The sequence below is a fragment of the Rattus norvegicus genome, chromosome 3 (genome assembly GCF_021556685.1).
Source record: "Rattus norvegicus strain SHRSP/BbbUtx chromosome 3, alternate assembly SHRSP_T2T, whole genome shotgun sequence".
Lineage (NCBI taxonomy): Eukaryota > Metazoa > Chordata > Mammalia > Rodentia > Muridae > Rattus > Rattus norvegicus.
In genome coordinates, this window is record NC_141536.1 from 118971680 (window position 1) to 118989868 (window position 18189).

At 47.7% G+C, this 18189-nt stretch overlaps 1 protein-coding gene across 7 annotated transcripts in view; it reads right to left on the reverse strand.

The window, feature by feature from the left end:
• Window positions 1-5074: 5074 nt before the first annotated feature.
• Rassf2 (Ras association domain family member 2) overlaps window positions 5075-18189 on the reverse strand; it is a 36205-nt gene continuing 23090 nt past the window's right edge. For 3 of the 7 annotated variants that reach the window (XR_015682975.1, XR_015682977.1, XR_015682976.1), the window contains exons 4-12: window positions 17919-18070; window positions 15856-15944; window positions 14847-15007; window positions 13181-13282; window positions 11669-11720; window positions 11004-11125; window positions 10757-10883; window positions 10362-10459; window positions 5076-8890 (exon numbers count right to left, since the gene is read on the reverse strand). Coding sequence is in view for 4 of the 7 variants with exons in the window: in NM_001037096.2 (NP_001032173.2) it covers window positions 8821-8890; window positions 10362-10459; window positions 11004-11125; window positions 11669-11720; window positions 13181-13282; window positions 14847-15007; window positions 15856-15944; window positions 17919-18070 (846 nt within the window). In the remaining 3 variants the exon portion in view is untranslated. 7 annotated transcript variants of the gene reach the window in all.

Here is an 18189-nt window from a genome sequence, read left to right on the forward strand (position 1 = left end):
CACCCACAGCAGGCACTAGGAGGCATCTGAGTCTGCTATTAACTCTGTCTGATAGCTATGAGAGTCGGACCAGAAACGATCACCACAGCCTCTACCTCTCAGCTCTGGCCCAGCTCTTGAACTCTTGACTCAGGTCTCGGGTGCTCATTTGAGGATGGGGGCATGGCCTATTGCAAGAGCCGTATTAGCCAGAAATGCCCACAAGAGGACTTAGTTAGTCAGCGGAGCATTACCTCTGTGCCTAGTTCTCTTTTCATTTTTAAAAGCTTTGAGGGGTGGGGGGGAGGAAAAAAAGAGATCTGTACTTTTGGACTTAGAAAACAGGAAATTTTATGTTACAGCCTGTGTAATCAAAGCATAAATAAAGCATAACCCCAGCATTAGGTAATTGTCTTCACGGGCTTACACTGATAGCAAGCATGATCTCTCTATTTTATATAATAATTGTTGTGGTTTCGTTTCTGTTGCTGTGACAGAGACCCTCATGAAAAGCAACTTAGGGGAGAAAAGGGTCTACTTCCCCATACAATTCCAGACCACAGCCCTTCATTGTCAAGACAGGAGCCCAAGGCCAGATCTTGAAGGCAGACCAGCTTGCTATCCCACAGAGCATCACTTCTGACCAAGGGATTCAGCAGGAAAGAAGGAGAAACTTACCAGCTGGCCCAGAAACTGCCTTATATTCAGCTATCTTTCTTATTCAGCTCAGGATGAGTTGCTTAGGGATAGTACCGCCCACAGTGGGCTGGGCCCTCCTACATCTATTAACAATCAGAGCAATCCTGAACAGACACAACCACAGATCACCTGATAAAGGCAATTCCTTGGGTGATGCTGTCCTCTCAGATAACTCCTACATGTGTCAGGTTGACAGTTAAAGCTCACCAGCACAATGCTCTAACATCAATTTTTAAATTATACTTGCAATGGTTGAATGACATTTATGTTTATAGTTTAATTTTAGTTGAGACATTATCATAAAAGTCATGAAAAACCTACTTGATGTATTGAGATTACCTGAGTCTACAGATAAATATAGGAAGCCTGCAAATTTTCTTTTTTCTTTCTTTCTTTTATTGGATATTTTCTTTATTTACATTTCAAATGTTATCCCCTTACCCAGTTTCCCCTCCAGCAACTGGCCATCCCCTCTCATTGCCTGCAACATTTCTTATCTATGGATAAAGTATATCTTCCCATTTTTCAATTTTATTTTCTAATCTTTTATTAAAGTCTATACTAGAAATATAATGTTTTATACACTGTCATTGTTTTAACAACTTTGAAAAATCATCTAAGGTTAACGCTGAATCATCTCTAGCCTATTATGAGCATTTTAAATTCAACCTTTCCTTTCTGATCTTTTTTTAACAGATCATAGATGTTGCTGGCATTTCTAGTTTTCTTTGTTCAAGAGCTTTGGACCAAACTACTTTATTTTTGTGGCAATTTGTGTTATTGCCAAAATCTGGTTAAAGAACTTTAACCAAAATTATATTTTCCATATATAGTCCTTATCTTTAGGATTTTTACCTAGGATAATTTTGGATTAAAGAATGTACCAGACAGTTATTTGGTATGCGTGGGAGTTCTCAAAAGTTTCTCCCCAAAATTACACCCCAGACATCTCTGAGACATAATTATCTTTCATTAGTTGGACACACCCACGCTGTCCTGTTCATGCTGCCCCAATGTTGGCACCAGTTATCCTCCCAGAACCCTGGAGTGCTCTGCCTTGGTGATGCTGACCCCAGGGTATTATGTAGGAAGACCATGACAACTCAGGGGGCTTGGTGACTAGCAGGCAACATTCAGAATCATGAGTTGTAGAGTGACACTTATCAGATGAATGCAGTCTTCGTTCATCCTGTGGGAGCCCCTTTGATTTCGCTGTGGAGAAGACTTTCAGCTCCATGTAGTCGCACATAAGCCCAGGCCTTTGCTTTTTTTTTTTTTTTTTTTGCACATGCTTATTAGTGTCACTTCAAAAAAGCTATCGTTTAGAAATGAACCCAGAGGGAGAGAGGGCTCCACAGTTAAGAGCACTGGCTGTTCTTCCAAAGGATCTGGGTTGGATTCCCAAGACCCCACACCACAGCGCACAGACATCTGCAACTCCACTTCCAGAGGACCCAACACCCTGTACTGTGAAGGCACCAGGCATTCACATGATGTACATGTATAGATTCAGATACAATGTACACACACACACACACACACACACACACACACACACACACACACACACGTATATATAATTGATATATTGAAAAATGAATCGATTCTAGAACTCAGTGTGCTGGGTGTGGTTGTCAACACCGTGTCGTCTCCTTGAAATTTTCTGGGAAAGTAGAGCTGGAGTTTCCTTCTAACCCAGCCCCAATACGATCAACACGGTGATGGCACATTGATGAATGTGTTCATTAATCTTACCGCGGCAGGCATTTCATGCTGAATAGCAAATCAGTTTTATTGAGGAATAATTGATAAAAGTCATGTTCACTCACTGGTGACTAGGATTCTAGGCATGGCAGCTAATTTCCCACACAGTTTCTCCTGGTGTGCCTTCAGTTTTAAAACTTGTACAGTTGACTTACACATTTAATTTTTATTTATTTATTTATTTATTTATTTATTTATTTATTTATTTATTTAATGTATGTGAGTACACTGTGACTGCCTTCAGACACACCAGAAGAGGGCACCAGATTTCATTACAGATGGTTGTGAGCCACCATGTGGTTGCTGGGAATTGAACTCAGGACCTCTGGAAGAGCAGTCAGTGCTCTTAATCTCTGAGCCATCTCTCCAGCCCGACTTACACATTTATAAAGTATGTATTAGTAAAGTGTAACTTATACAGAGTGAATGTGTGTGTGTGTGTGTGTATGTGTGTGTGTGTGTGTGTGTGTGTGTGTGTGTGTATCTTACACGTGTGTTTGAATCGTAATTGATGACAGGTTTGTTGGGTTACTCTTTTGACTTTGGATCACTTTACAGGGAAATAGCAGTGATGACTTCACTCCTCTGTTTTTGAGTGGCGTTTGCTTACACTCAAGAATCACAGTCACTCGCTCAGGGGCATCACAGACATGCAGAGTCTTGTACTCCACCTCGTGAGGACTATAGCATGGGAAACAGATGTAAAAATCAAACCCATTTCCACAGCACGAACTGCCAGTTCCCTCACGGCTAATATTTGCTGGGTAATCTACGAATTCTGACTTTCTGAGGCCTACTGCCTGCCTGGACCCCAAAGAAAACATTTGTCTCTTGCCTATGCCACCAGCACTCCTGGTGGCATGCAGTTAAAAGTCTGCTGCATTTTGGGGAAACATCATTAAAACCTTGTCTTGGTTGTTTTCTTGTTCTAGGGAACAAATTGTGGTAATTATTTATCCTTCATGGCCAGGATTCCAGGAAGACAACTATTGATTGCATGTTCAAGCTGTATAAGCCGACCATTCTCCCCTTTGCATTAGTCAGGGATTTCCAGAGAAACAGAACAAACTGAAGGTGTGTGTGTGTGTGTGTGAATTCACAAGATATTAATGAAGAAGACAAAAGTCAAACGATGTCGAAATGAGTGTTGGAGCAGGACAGAGGAACTGGGAAACGGCCGAGGCAAGCTGTATCGACAGTCACTGCATTTACTCAGCCTCTGTAGAGAACACAGCAAATTCAAAGTTGCCTTTGGGAAATTCATGAGATTATACACAAACAAACAAACAAACAAACAAACAAACACCCACTTTCAACCCACAGTTGGTTGAATCCAATGATGCGGAATCTACAGGTAGAGGTCCGACTATATTCTCTCTCTCTCTTTCCTCTCTCTCTCTCTCTCTCTCTCTCTCTCTCTCTCTCTCTCACACACACACACACACACACACACACACACACACACACGGAGAAACTGTTTTAGGAAACTTGCTTATGCAGCCAAGGTTAAAGTTTGATTGGAAGTATGGTGCAGGTTGGGAGTGGACCTTTTCCATGGAGACTCAGTGCTTTTTCTAAGGCCTCCAATTGCTTTGATGAGGTCCACCCTCACTGTGGAGGGCAATCTACTCAAAGTCTACTGATTTAAATGTTAATTCCAGCTAAAACAAACAAAACACCTCACAACAACATCTAGCAAACATCTTGGACCAGGGCCTAACCACATTGACAGTTACCACCAGCCTCCTGCCCTCATACCTTCAGCAGAGTGGAATTTAGATGTCAGTCTGAAAGCCAAGCTCCAGGAGACCGCTAAGTGGGTGCCACCAATGAAGTAGGGTCAGTTCCCCACACCCTAGTTTATAGGTGAGAAAATTAATCAGAGAGACGGATTCAAGGATTTGACAGAATGGATTTATTCCGGATCCTAATGAGCCAGAGGTGACCTCAGGGTGACATCCATTGCCACTCTGAGGCAGGTCCCAGCTCCTTCTACCACACCAGTGGCCTCAACCTGACTCACAGGAAAACAAGCTCGTTTTTGTTTCTGATTGGAAACAGTTAGTGGCTTGAATGTGTCCCCCAAATTCACATGTTGGAACCTCAGTCTCCAGTGGTAGAAGGGCCTGGAGGTAACTGGGCCCTTAGAATTCTGCCCTGGTGAGTAGAATAAACTGCTCATGGAATCATGGGATATTGGAGGAGCAGCTTAATTGTCAGCACAAGCTCTCAGGCTCAGCAGTAGCATGTGTACTTGGCATGCACAGGGAGGAGTTCATCCCCTCCACCAACAAAGCAGAATAATGTAAAACGGAGAACTCTCTACTCTGTTTTCTCTGTCTTACTCTGTGGCTCTCCAAAGGTTCCACCAGACACTAACCCTGTGCTCGTAGACTTTACAGACTCCAGTGCTTGAGTTAGATAAGCCTTCTATGCTTTGTAAGTTTCCTGGTCTCTGCTACTTTGTTATATAACACCAAACAGACTAGAAGCATTATTAGTAATCCTGGGTACGTTCAAACCACAAACCCTGGGGGAAGGGAACAGGCTTAAGTTTCTGAGCCTTCACCTTACAACTGACCTGGGGAAGCAGAGCTCCCCTCCTAAGACCCACAGAACAAATTCACGGGGACTCGCTTCTAAAAGTGCTTTATTTAAATAAGGTCTAAGACAAAATTAAAAGGTTGCAAAACCATGGCTCCCCACTGAGGCCTCATCCAATCGTGTTAAGATGCCCTAACATCCGATTTTTCAGTTCATAACCGACAGTTGAACCAAGTCATGTACCATTCCTAATACGCAAGTTATGACGAGGAAAAAAAGACTCTACCCAACTAAGAGGGAAAACTGAAGAAACACTAGTAGTACCCCCAGAACCCAGCGTCCTGGAAACTAAGGCTTCTCAAAAGTTCACAGCTTAAGCACCTCTGTGCTCAGTTTCATGGGAGTAGGAGGAAGGGTGGGAGGTGTAACCCAAGATATGGTGAACACTTTCAATTATGTCTGAGAGAGGGGATGTCACGTCAGGTTTATAGATGCTCTCCTATCTGGCGGAAGCCAGGCTTTACAGAAAACAAGTTAAGTAAGAAACTTTAAAACAGGCAGTGCTGTGGGAGTAAGTGAGCTAGGACAGCCTCCTGCCTCCTCCCTCACACAGGGCCAAGCTTATTCCTGTGGGACATTAAAACTCCTTTGGTCACGGACATATTTCTTTCTTGGAAATGTATCCCTAACCCCAAGTTCTCCATGTTACAAAGCTTCAAACAGAATTTGGGTTTTGCCTTGAGGCTTCGCTGTTTCTGTCATTCCTTGAATGCTTCTTGCCCTGTTTGACCAGATTCCTTATCTACCCTCCTGACATCAAATACACACTCAAAACCACAAAACACAATCCTTGCCGAGATGCTTTTGCAGATATTGGAGGACCATCATATGGCACTGATAAAATTTCTTTATCTGGAAGTTTCTAGAAATAGGAAAGGAGAAAGTTGTGAATATTTCTTCCCAAACCATCAGCTTGCCTCAGGCCAACATCCCGGTCTTGGGCTGCGCCACTGTCCTGCTGAGGTCGTCTCTCCCCAGCCTCGGCTCCAAGCTGCACTTGTCCGGTGTGTCAGCAGTGTGCCCTTCATCAGTAGCACAGGCATGGCTGGTCTTTCCAACTAACACCCCCACCCGCTGTGAGGCCTCACCTCCCCACTAACCTGGCCACCAAGAAAGCGAACCTATGCCTGACATCACCACCTCCCTCAGACCGACGCCAGTGTTCACTTGGTCACCTTGTAACATAAGCCTTTGTGGAGGGCAGGGGAGGGGAAGAGTCCAGAGGCAGGCGAACCACTTTTCACCTGTTGGATTAACACCCCCACCACTGCCTTGCATTAGTCTTTTATTCCTCCCGATTTCAGGTCCATTGCGCTCAATTACGTAAGCCCACACTAATCGATCGGTCTTGGAGTTCAAAGCTGCGAAGTGAGACCAGCAAGAAAATCCGGTCGCCACTGTAGTGGTCTGTTCTGCTGCGGCTCTGTCAAAGGTTTCCCAGGTTCACAGGGTAGAGTGGAGCTTGGTGCAGGTTTCAGGCACCAGGCCCTAACACTCCAAGAACCCCTCTACCACTGGGCTACGGCTGCTTGCTTGCTTGCTTCCTTTTTTTCTTTTTACTTGTGTGTGTGTGTGTGTGTGTGTGTGTGTGTGTGTGTGTGTGTGTGTGTGTTAGACTGTGCTACTTTTGACACACACTTAGAAAATGCTCTACCACTGAGTCTCAGCCCCAGTCAATTTCCTAAAAACTCCTAATTAGTTCTTTGGGTGTGAGAAATGATCTTTAGGGGATGTGCCGAGATGGATTAGTGAGCATGGACCCCAACTCCCTTTCTGAACCCCATACTTTAAAGGCCATCTACCTTGGCACCACCACCTTGGAGAGCCTGGCAACCTGACACTCAGAAACAGTCACGTGTTGACACTATCACACTGAGCTTTCATAAATCAGAAATAACTTCCCAGTCAGTTAGTGTGCTCCGTGGAAACCCCCCAAGTTCCCGAGGGAGAAGTGTGGATCAACATAGGCTCTGAACATTCAAGATAAAGATAACTGGGAGAGAAATTATCCAAATCAAACTTTCTCAGATATTTGCATTCACAAAGCTGTTCTTTGTCTGTAGTAAAGGAACCCCCACCCCAGTTGCCCACTGAGTTCAGTTGTGCTCATAAGGAGAGCTGCATCCCCAGCCCCAGCTCTGTGCTTTGCTGTCTTTGGAGTCTGTGATAGAGACTAAGAACCACTGGGTTTCCATCCCACTGCTCATGGGATGCATTGTGCTGCCCTAGAAGAGGAGCTAGGGTGCTAAATGATACCCAGCAAAATGGCTGACCACAGTGAGGCCACAGCCGTGAACCTTCTGAGGAGAGTGAAGGACAGTAACACTCCTACCCAGGAAGATATCTGCGGCAGAGTTCCACCTTCCTTAAAAGGCACACTGGTCAGGGCCCTTAGCTGCCATGCTTCTAGAGCTTTCTTGAGGGCAGGTAGGAAAGGGCATCCTGTTGTAGCAAGACTCAGAGATGCCTGAGTTACGGGCTGCTCATCTTGCTTGGTCGAGTTTCATAGACCAGCAGCAAGGCCCTAGTATCCATCTGTCCAACCTCAAATGGTACAAGTCACTCAGGTGACCAGCTACATGGCAGCGTCCCAAATGGAGGGACTACAGGATCATCCCTGCTCTTTTCTGCCAATGAGACTGGTTCTAAAAACCATGGCCTCTCAAAGGCTAAGCAAGCACTATCCTCTCTGCCCACACGCATGGAACTCCCCAAAGAGCTTCCCTATGTTGAGTGAACAGGACAGGTCTCCATTCTTGGAATCCATCTCCATGTATAAAGTGAAGGAGCTTACAAGTGTGCAAAGGCCGGAAAGAAAACCATGTAATTTCAAACACAATGCCCCAGCTCCACGTGGGGGATACTCTTACTGATGTGATGGTGGCACCTGTGACCTTCCCTCCAGTCTACGAGTGCCATTTATCCCAGCACACACCCGGTCTAGGTACATGAGCAGGTCAGAATGAATTCGAGTGTCAGCTGGAGAGAAGAAATACCCAGAAGCATCCACAAAGCCAAGAACAAAATCAGAATCCCTTCTTTCCAGGGGTCCACATAGAACAGGACATTAATTGTGCTTTGTACAACGATAACCTTTCCAGTGCAAAAACTCACAGACTCAGTGTATCTGCCCCAAGGTGATCTTGCTTTGCCATTTCATTGGCCTTGCCCCCAGGGCGTGGGGTTGTCACTTTGACTAATTCCCAAAGATCTCAGGGTCACCCATCCTCCTTGGCAAATGAGAACAATCTCTGCTATAAACCTTCAGGCGTTCCAAACGGTGAGCCCGCGGCCTCCTCTTCCCTGTCAGATCTGTGTGGCTGCCGTTGGCACTGGAAGAGGCAAGAAGCCTCAGTCACCCCCCCGTTCCTCCTGCGCAGAAGCAGTTTGTGCGCCAGCCTCACGGCACCTGCTCAGAATTTAACCAAATGTAAGAACATCAGGGAGGCGCATGGACATAGTAAGTACACATATGCACGCTTGCGTGTGTAGCGCACATACGCACACATGTGCACACTCAGGTATGTGAGCATACACATTGTGGGTCCTCCTTAGGATGAAGGTCTTTCAGAATGAAACCAAGAGGAGCAGGGATCCAGAGATGGGGAGCCGTCTGCTGCTTGTAGGTCCTACTGTAGGAGCAGTACTGGCTTTCGGAGGGCTGCAAGGTTCGTGTGAAAACGTTTCTGTGGAAGGACAGTGTCTAGCTTCCCATGGGTCTTCTCAGGTCAGCCTCGGGCCCTGGAGTGTCTGGATTGCCTTTATTCCCATGGCTCAGATAGTCTCAGGGGTCTCTGCTATCTCCTCTAGCCTTTGCCGAATCATTAGCCGGAGCACCGTGTACCTGGGAAACAAAAGCAGCCTGAAGTAGACAGCAGTCTGCAATCTGCCTCTTGTGCCTTTCTGTCACCCAAGCATCATTGAAACCAACCGTCCTGCCCCCTGAGCTGTCATCATCGGCCACTCCCATCCACTTCACATATCCTTCCACCCTAGGACAGCAGGAACGACACAGCTCAATTCCAAGTAAGAGTCTTTTACACTGGGTACACAGTGTGGTAAACGGGGACCCCCGTTTGAGGTCACCAACAGCAGCAGAGCCGGGCTCATCGGTGCTTACTTTGCTGGAGATACTGAGCACAGCACTGCAGATGCTGGAGTGGGAATCATGGTACAGGGGCCGGGGGCACACTCCTCATACTTGGAGTTTGCACTACAGAGCAAGAGCTACGGTCAGTAAAATGTAGCTGCTGTCATACTAATTGCTGATGGCGGCAAATACAGATTTGGATTTAATCTCCAGCACCGGATTAACAACTCTCCATTACACCCACAAAAGAAGGCCTATTCTGTGATTAGAATGAGGTATCAATTCCTCCCCAGAAAGGAAAGCCCAAAGGAAATTTCCAGAAGAGACACAACTAAAAGAAGGGAGGATGGGAAAATTTTTTAGAGTGGGCAGCACAGGTGGACTCCACCTTCCTAAGATTCCCAGAGCCTGTGTGTCTTAGCATTCTATGCCTAAACTTCTTTGTCATGTGTCCCTGGACCTGCGCTAACCCTTAAATGACCTCCAGACTTTGTCCTCAAATAACCTCAGACTCTGACGCTCATCTGAGGGAAAGCCATCTTCCTGCTGGGAGTCTAGTCACATGTCTGAGACAGCACCATGCCGTCCTTTGAACATCGTGCCTCCTTCCAAAGGTTCGCGTGTTTGGAGCCTGGTGGGGATGTCTGGTAATAGTCAAATTAATATAGGCTCATGAGACTCTAGTTAGTTCTTGAAATAGCACATTGTTCTAAAAAGATCAGCCCACGTCTCTCTCTTGGGAGCTTCCTGTATCATATGTGGTTATCACCATCTTGCCATCTGCCACGAGGGCCTCACCAGAGCCAAGCAGATGTGGGCCGCACATGCTCTTGAACTGTGAGCACAGGTTTCTTTATGTGCTAAATAAACCTCTTTTTAAACTACCCAGCCCCAAGTGTTTGGTTACAGAACAGACAATAGACGAGTATGCAGGAGAAAGTGAACTCCCTGACTCTAAATCCAGATTCCAAAGCCAGCACATTCTTTCCCAGAGTTCTTTCATAAAAGATATTTTGATATCTCTTATCCAAATAAGCAGCTAACACAAGAAGCATGAAACAGAAAACGGGTGTTCGTGTCCCTGTCTGAGATCTGGGTCTATCAAGTGGGACACCCTCCTAGCCCCGCCACTGCCCCTGCACCAGTCCCCACCAGTCAGCTCAACAATGGCGCTTCTCACTTCCGCTGGCCCTGAAATCAGCCTCCACCCAGACACCACGCTCACTTTTGCATCAGCTTCTCCACCTCCCGGTCTTCTTCCTCCTGGAGTTTCTGAATGAAGCTTTTAAGGACTGGCATCTCAAACTTTATATACTGGGCCACCTGGGGAAGGTGAGCAGATCCCATGGTTATAAAATGTATTTGCTATCGCTCTCCTCAAGGCCACAAAGCTGTCAGAAATCTATTTTCCCACTAACCCAGGTTTTCCTCAGACAAGGGCCGGGCCTCTGTCTATCTCGGGCTGGTCACACCTGCATGAGGCCTGCATTTACGTGACTCTGCCTCATTAGTTCCCAATTCCAGACAGCAAAATCGTGAGAAAACCCACGAGTGTTATAAGGTTTTGCATTTGGGGACGCATGTTCCTGTATGAACTAACACCAGAGAAAAGAAACTCACTGTTGAGCTCTCGGTGTGGAAAGCATGCTTCCGGAGTCCTCAGAGCCCCAGCACTCTTGGGAGGCTCAAGAAAGGTATTCCTCTAACAATCCCCACAGGGTCCACCCTCAACTGGTATCAAAAGAACCTGAGATTAAAGAATGGTGGCTGTAGGGGATGAAGCTCTGATCAAGTTGTTTAGTAACCCAGTAGGTCTCCTCCTGCACCATCCCTTTCCACCCCAAGACCACCAAGCAAAGGGGCTCACATCATAGGTGACCTCCTCCACCTGGTCCTTCTCCATCAGAAAAACTTTGGAGATCTGCTCACAGGGGCCCTGGAGGATGCGGGCAATCAGGGGGTAGTCAGAGTTCTTCAGCTTCTGCTTCTCTGAAACACAACCAGAGTAGCCTGAGCTCAGCCCAGGACCTTTCTCCCCAAGAGTGGTGGCCAATTCAGGGGTCCAAAGGGGCCAGGCGCCTCAGGAGACGCAGCTGCACAAGCCAGACGCTGTTGGGATAAACTATTCAACATCTGTTGTTAAAAGTACACACACACACACACACACACACACACACACACACACACACACACACAACCATGCCTCAGACCTTCTGGAAGATGCCACTGGGGAAAAGTTTGGCATCTACCTCTAGAGAAAACCCAGTTCCCTTTCTAATAGGCAGCTAAGTTCAGGGATTTAGTGTTGTTGCCCACATGGTATTCCCCTGGGGCACTTGTCATGAAAGCCTATCAGGCTTGGGGACAAGTAACATTTGGAATTTTAGGAAATCTCAAGAAGAGAATAGAGGGTTTTGTTGCTGTTGCTGTTGCTGTTGCTGTTGCTGTTGCTGCTGCTGCTGCTGTTTTAAAAACATGGTACTTTGAGTTAATCAAAGGATTTGAAGTGTACTATGTGCTCTTCAGACTTACCACCACTGGTGTGGACCACGTACAACGCGAACTCCTCTGCCGAATTCTCAATCTGAATCAGGAGCAAAAGAAACTCAGTCAAACACCCCAGCCTTGAGCCATTCCCTCTGCATCCACAGTGCAAAGCCAGACTCAAGGCTTCTACAAAGTAAAGGGCCTTTTAGTTATGGCTGAGGAGGTCAAGCAGCAGGCAGGGAACTATCAACCATGCCAGATAACAGCAGCCGAGCATCCTTCAGCTGCAGGGCTCGGGAGAAGACGTGTTTGAAGTTGTAGAGTTTTTTCAGGTTTGGGAATTTTGGCAAAAGCTTTGCCAGCTAATCTCCTCTATAAAACCCTGAGACCTGAGATGCTGGCCGAGTCACACCATTGCTCAAGTTTCCACGGTTGGTACATTTCGGATTTCAAGCTTTTGGGCTGCAGTAATTAACACGTACTAGAATGTAAAGCCCAAGACACTTAACATGTGTTTACTTATCTCATATTATATCATCCCATAACACGTGAGCATCACCCTCCTACACAAATGAAAGCTGGAGCGCAGAGAGCTTAAGGCAACTTGTCCCACTCGGCTATCTGGCAGGTGGTGCATGAGGACTCGAACTCGGAGCCTTGTGCCCTAGGTCACACTGCCTTCCACAAAACAAGGTAAGAATAGTCGAGCCAGTAAGACGGCAAACCGGGCAAGGGTGCAGGTCTGCCAACCTGAGCTTAATCTCTGGAACCCATAGAAAGGTAGAAGGAGAGGATCAACTGTACAAAGTTCCCCTGCCTTCTGCATGTGCCCTGTGGCACGTGCACCTGAACCTACATATACACAAATAATAAATAAAAAACTAGGAATACAGGAATACAAGGACAGAGGGGGTGTTGCTCAGTGTTGGATTTGAGTCCTAGCGCTATAAAAAAACAAAAACAAAAACAAAAATCCTAAACATATAGATAAAAAAATAAAACTGGGGGGTGGGAATTATACTAGCAGAGATAATATCTATAGTTCCAGTCAGTCCTGAGGCTGAAGGCAACTTGAGCCCAGGAGTTCAACACTGATCTGGGCGACATAGTGAGGTCTCAACTCAAAAAGTGAGTAAATAATGCTTGGCGGGTTTATTTATTTATTTAATGTATGTAAGAGCTCTCTTCAGACACACCAAACGAGGGTACCAGATTCCATTACAGTGTGAGCTACTGTGTGGTTGATAGGACTTGAACTCAAGACCTCTCGGACAGCAGTCAGTGCTCTTAACTGTTGAGCCATCTCTCTAGTACCCTCATACTTGGTGTTTTTTAATTGACACGATCTAGAGTCACTAGGAAAGCAGCCTCACAGATGGATGTCTAGGGTCTGTTGGCCGGTGGAGGTTAGCTGGACAATGCTAATTGAGGTGGGAAGGTCTGTTCCCTGTGGATGGTGCCACTCACTAGCAATGGATCATGGGTTGTAGAAGAGTGAGGAAAACGGGACACTCGGCCTGAGAGCACTGAGGCTCACCACCAACGGAGAGAACTTGCCTTAAACTTGTTGAGCAGCAGCTTCAGGACCTGCGGAGTTGTCATGGTGCTGTTGATGCGGACATTGGTGACAGAGCCATAGGCTGGTGTGAACACTGATGTCTGTCAACAGAGGGGTCTGGCTTAGGAGGGGAGCGGGGACAAGGACTGAGTATCAAAACCCAAGTGAGTAAGGGGCACAACCACAACAGCTTTCAAAATGTGCTCGAGGAGAGCCCCTGGCACTCTGGCCAGCATCAGCCTTAGATGGAGACAAAGTGGCCCTCAGGGTTTAGCCAGCTCACACTCTGCTCCCCTGAGAAGTTCAGGTCTGAGCTCCAAAGAGCAGAATTGGAGTGGGGATGAGATTAGACAAGCAAAACATTCACAAAGACGCTTCCCTTGAAAGACCAGCATCCCACCATGCACTTGTGCATGAGGTAGTCTCTAGTCACCCTCCCACCATGCACTTGTGCAGGAGGTAGTCTCTAGTCACCTTCCCACCATGCACTTGTGCATGAGGGATTCTCTGGTCACCTTCCCACCATGCACTTTTGCAGGAGGGATTCTCTGGTCACCCTCCCACCACTTGTGCATGAGGGATTCTCTAGTCACCTTCCCACTATGCACTTGTGCAGGAGGTGGTCTCTGGCCTCTCTCCCACCATGCACTTGTGCAGGAAGTAGTCTCTGGTCACTTTCTCACCATGTACTTGCTTCTGGTGAGATTTAAGCAGCAGAAAGTAAGGAGGACTTTGTGTGCTCACATGAGAATTTCAGCCTTGCTCAAAAACAGTCGATAGCTCAGGGGGTCAGATGGCAGCAGAGAAAGGAATAAAACATTCTGGTCCATTTTCAGTGCGTACATTTACAGTTTGTCAGAGAACACAGAGAAGCAGGAGGGTCCAGCACCAAGCCCTGGCCTCCTCTAGCTGGGAGCCAGGGCTCACTTGACCAAACACTCTCGGTTTGCCCATCAGAGGGGCTGAAAAGCTGCAGGCAGTCTGCTACGTGACTGAGCTCATGGATCAGAAAAGGAGGGGGATTCAAGCCCCAGGACAGAAATCAGAAAAGTTTGCATCTTGAGCCAGTAGGATGGGGAATCTGGGGAGGGAGCAATGTTTAGACTCAGGAGAGATTGTACCTCCCTGAAGAACTCAGCCAATTAGGAATTTATGGGTGAGTTAAATTCGATTAGGAATATAAAAAACACTGCTTGTACCAAATGGTACACCAGCCTTCTTGCCTTTTCTGTAGGATGCCATTGACTTTGTAAAGTCATAAAATAGATCTAGTTCACTATTGAGCCCCAGTACTCTTATTCTGAAGTGAAGATCTTTACTTCTCACTCCAGGGAGGGGTGAGGCCAGGGGTGAGACCAGGAATTAACTACACAGATGACTTGCCAAGGCAAAGGGAAGGTTCATAAGATGTGCTCTTGGAGCTTTGAAGACTAAATCTGCTTTATACAGACGCTGAAACCTCCCACACCTAGTGCAAACCACTCCTCGCCCAAAGTTCCGTATCTCTCAAGAAACCAGTGAAGCCTCCATGACACTCACAACCCTCACACTGAGCTGAAAATGTCTAGCTTCCCAGATGCATCCCCAGGGACCACATGGCACTGAAGTGGTGGACCCCAGGAAGTGATGATGTCCCCGAGGTTTTTTCCTCCATGAGCCCTCTACCTTGTGGTTATAGAAATGGCCATTGATGGAGAAGCGATGGCGTCTGATTCGCCGCTGGTCACTGGATGTTCTCACATTGCCACGGCGGCGCACCCCAACATCACTGCGTGTGCGCATCAACTGTGGGGTGTCCTCCTGCACAGGCTTCAGGCCTCTGGAATCTTGGGAGAAAGAGGAAAGCGGACAGTTACCTGAGCCTCGCCTACTCTTTGGCACCTACTGTCTCTCCAGTAACACACTCTATAAACGATTTTTCTGCTGGAGGGGACACAGCGTGTAATTTACTGAGCGTTACAATGCACAGGTTCCAAGCACAGGCCTCAGAGCCAGCTCCCAAGTTCAGATGCCGGCTCCAGCCCTTGGCTTCTCATGCCTCATTTTTCTGGAGGGGTCACAAAAGCCTCTGCCTTGTGGGATCATAGTGAGGCTGTCAGTAAGTTAATACACATAACAGGGCTGAGAAAAGAACCTGACTCAGGCCCGGTACGACCTAAGGGCTTGCAGGGTGCTGCAGACAAGCTGCCGCATACACGGACCTGGAGGCCTTACACTGAGGTGAAACTAGCCAGTCAATATAAGTACTTTGTGAGTCAACTCCCATGAGGTGGAGGAGCTCAGAGCAAAGTCACAGAGGCAGGAAGTGAAGTGGTGGTTGACCCTGGTGAGGGGACTCAGGGGAATAGAGCTTCTGCAAAAGCTGCCACTGGTCTGGGGAGGGGACCAGAAGGAGTCACACCCAATCCAGGTAGTGGCAGCAGGCCACCTGTTTGGATTTGTTTGAATTTGCATGCATTTGCATGTCTCATCTTGGGGAAGGAGATGCTGTGGGCTGCTTTGCAGAATGGAGAAACTGAAGGAGAGGAGGTGGGAGCATTTAAAGTCTTTCCTTTTAACTTTTTAAAAAGCTATTGATCCATGTGGATTTTATAGATGTATACAAGAAGTCACAGGTTAAAACATAGCTGTCACCCAGCTGGGCCTCTAGCAGGAGGCTCCTTCTATTGCTCACCTGTTGGGCTGTGCGTCTCCATGTTTTCAACGGGCATATCCACTTCTGAGATCTGGACAGTGGGCACGGTAAGGGGCTTCAGTGTGGTGCTGAGGGAGGCAAACAAACAGGAAGGGCTTGTTTAGACCCTGAGGGCTCGTGTCCCGATTTCATGGCTCCCTTTCCTGCAGTGGGAGCTTTTATACATGCCATGTAGGGGAGCTCTAGTACATATCAGGCAGGCAAGATAAGCTGAGTATTCAGAAGGGTGGTCCAGATCCCATTCTTAGTGCTGGAAGGGGCAGGGAGCTCAGGAAAAACATGTTCTGCCCCCACCTCTGCAGTAGCACGAGAACCCAGAAGGGAGGACCCAGAACCAAGTCCATGTGTGGCCCTACACTGAGTCCCAAAGCACATGTGGGGTCTTCGGCTCATTTTCTAGGGACACAACTCCATGCTGCGTTTCTTTCTGTTGGAGGAATATCTCAGAGATGGCCTCTGGCATCTCTGACTCAGGAGTGAGGATTATCTCAGGGTTGCCACCAGGAGAAGAGACCACAGCAGGTCACCTGAGCAGAGACCTAGGTTTGCTGTGGTACCTGGGAACATTTCCTCAAAGCCCTTAAGAGCCATGGAGGCAGCTCGGAAAAGCACATCCAAGGCCAACAGGGGATTCAGTCTGAAGGGAGAGCCATGTTTAACAGTAAGGACCAGGATGAGAAGGGGGAGGGGCTCCCAAAGACCTACATTCTTAGGATTTAAGGAAAGAAAAGTAAAATCGAAAACTGGAAGAATTACTCCTCATAGCCACCTAAGCCTCAGTCTTTGCCCTTCCAAGAAATGCAGGCACTTGGCCCAGGCGGCACCCCGTCTCCACGGTCCAAAGCAGAATCTGGTCTGGGCATCTCAAACACACTCCTGCAGGCAGCATTTAAGTTCTGCTGGCATTTGAGAACAGGCTTCTGAAAGCCCTTAAAACATTTACAGGCTTCAAGGACCAGCTTGTCGCTGGAGAAAGGAGAAAAGCCAAGAGTGCAGACTGAAGGACCCCTGGGCAGCTCCAGCCCAGGGCATCACAGGAAAATGGGATTTTAAAAAATCATCTCACTTGAAGAACAGAATGTAACAATCGAGAGGTCAAAGCTGGGCACCGACACGGGCTGGCCCACTGGAACTGTAAAAGTGCTGAGAGCAAGCCCAAGAGGCCTGACCAGGTCCCGTGCTCGATGGGCAGGGCAACCACTTCCCTCCCTAGGGCCAAGGTTGGTTCCAGGGTTTGGCTGTTCTGTGGATGTTTCTCAACTAAGGAGACTGATACACTTGGCTGTGGAGTGTAACAACATTCCAGGCAGCCAGCAGAGAGGGAGGGCTTGGTTCCCCTTTAAACTTGAGAGCACGTCACTGTGGTTTTGGCTGAGTGGCCAGCACACTCCACCCAGGCTCTGGCCCGAATGCCGCCCACCTCAGCAAGTTTTGAGGGGAACAAGGCTAGTTAGTCACTTGATCTCAAAACTGAAGTCCCAGAGAGGACAAGATCGGCCCTGTGGCAGCATCCATTCAGTCACAGAAGGTGGAAGAGCGCACATGCTCTTCTCTGACCTGAAATTCCTCGTTTCAGTAATAGAGGACCTCCTAGACTACTGTCTCCTGCCATGACCTGTTCCAGGGATCCAGGAGACCTCTGGCTGACCTCACTTGGCTGGCTCAGAACATTCCTTTCTCTTCTACTAGATTCCACCAAGAGGGAGAGAGCTTTGATCAGTGGGAGTTCAAATCCTAGATGTCCCTGGAACAGGTTCATTCCAGTTGGATATGTGTGGGTTGGCACTCTGTTGGAAGCTTCAGGCTTGGATCAGTGAGCCACTACCAAGAAACCTGGAGGGTCCAGGCCTCTCCTGCTGCCCATCCCCTAGTACTCCCTCTTGCTGACTCAGAACCACCCCTCTTCCCTGTGTGCCTGTGGAGTCACAAAGGCCAGAGGCTCCTTTATCCCCAACCCAAACCCAGGGTAGGTAGCAGTTGGTGTGCTGGGAACTGGACCAGGAGCCCCCCAGATACCCTCAAACTCATCTCCCTTCACTCACCCCTGTGCACCCAGGTTACAGCCGGAGTGCCAGGAGGAGGAGGATGGTGGGGGACGGATGCGTTCGTGGTCATCCTGCATCTGCAGCCGAATGGGCCTGCGCAGCCCCCAGGAGATGTTCAGCAGCCCCTCCACAATGAACTCGTCTTCTTCCTGCATGAAACAATGGAGGATGCTGAGCTCAGAGTGGGATCCATAGAAAGAGAGCGGTGTGCAAATCCTAGCTCTGAGGCACACTGCTGGGAAATTCCCAGATCCCCACAGCTGACCTC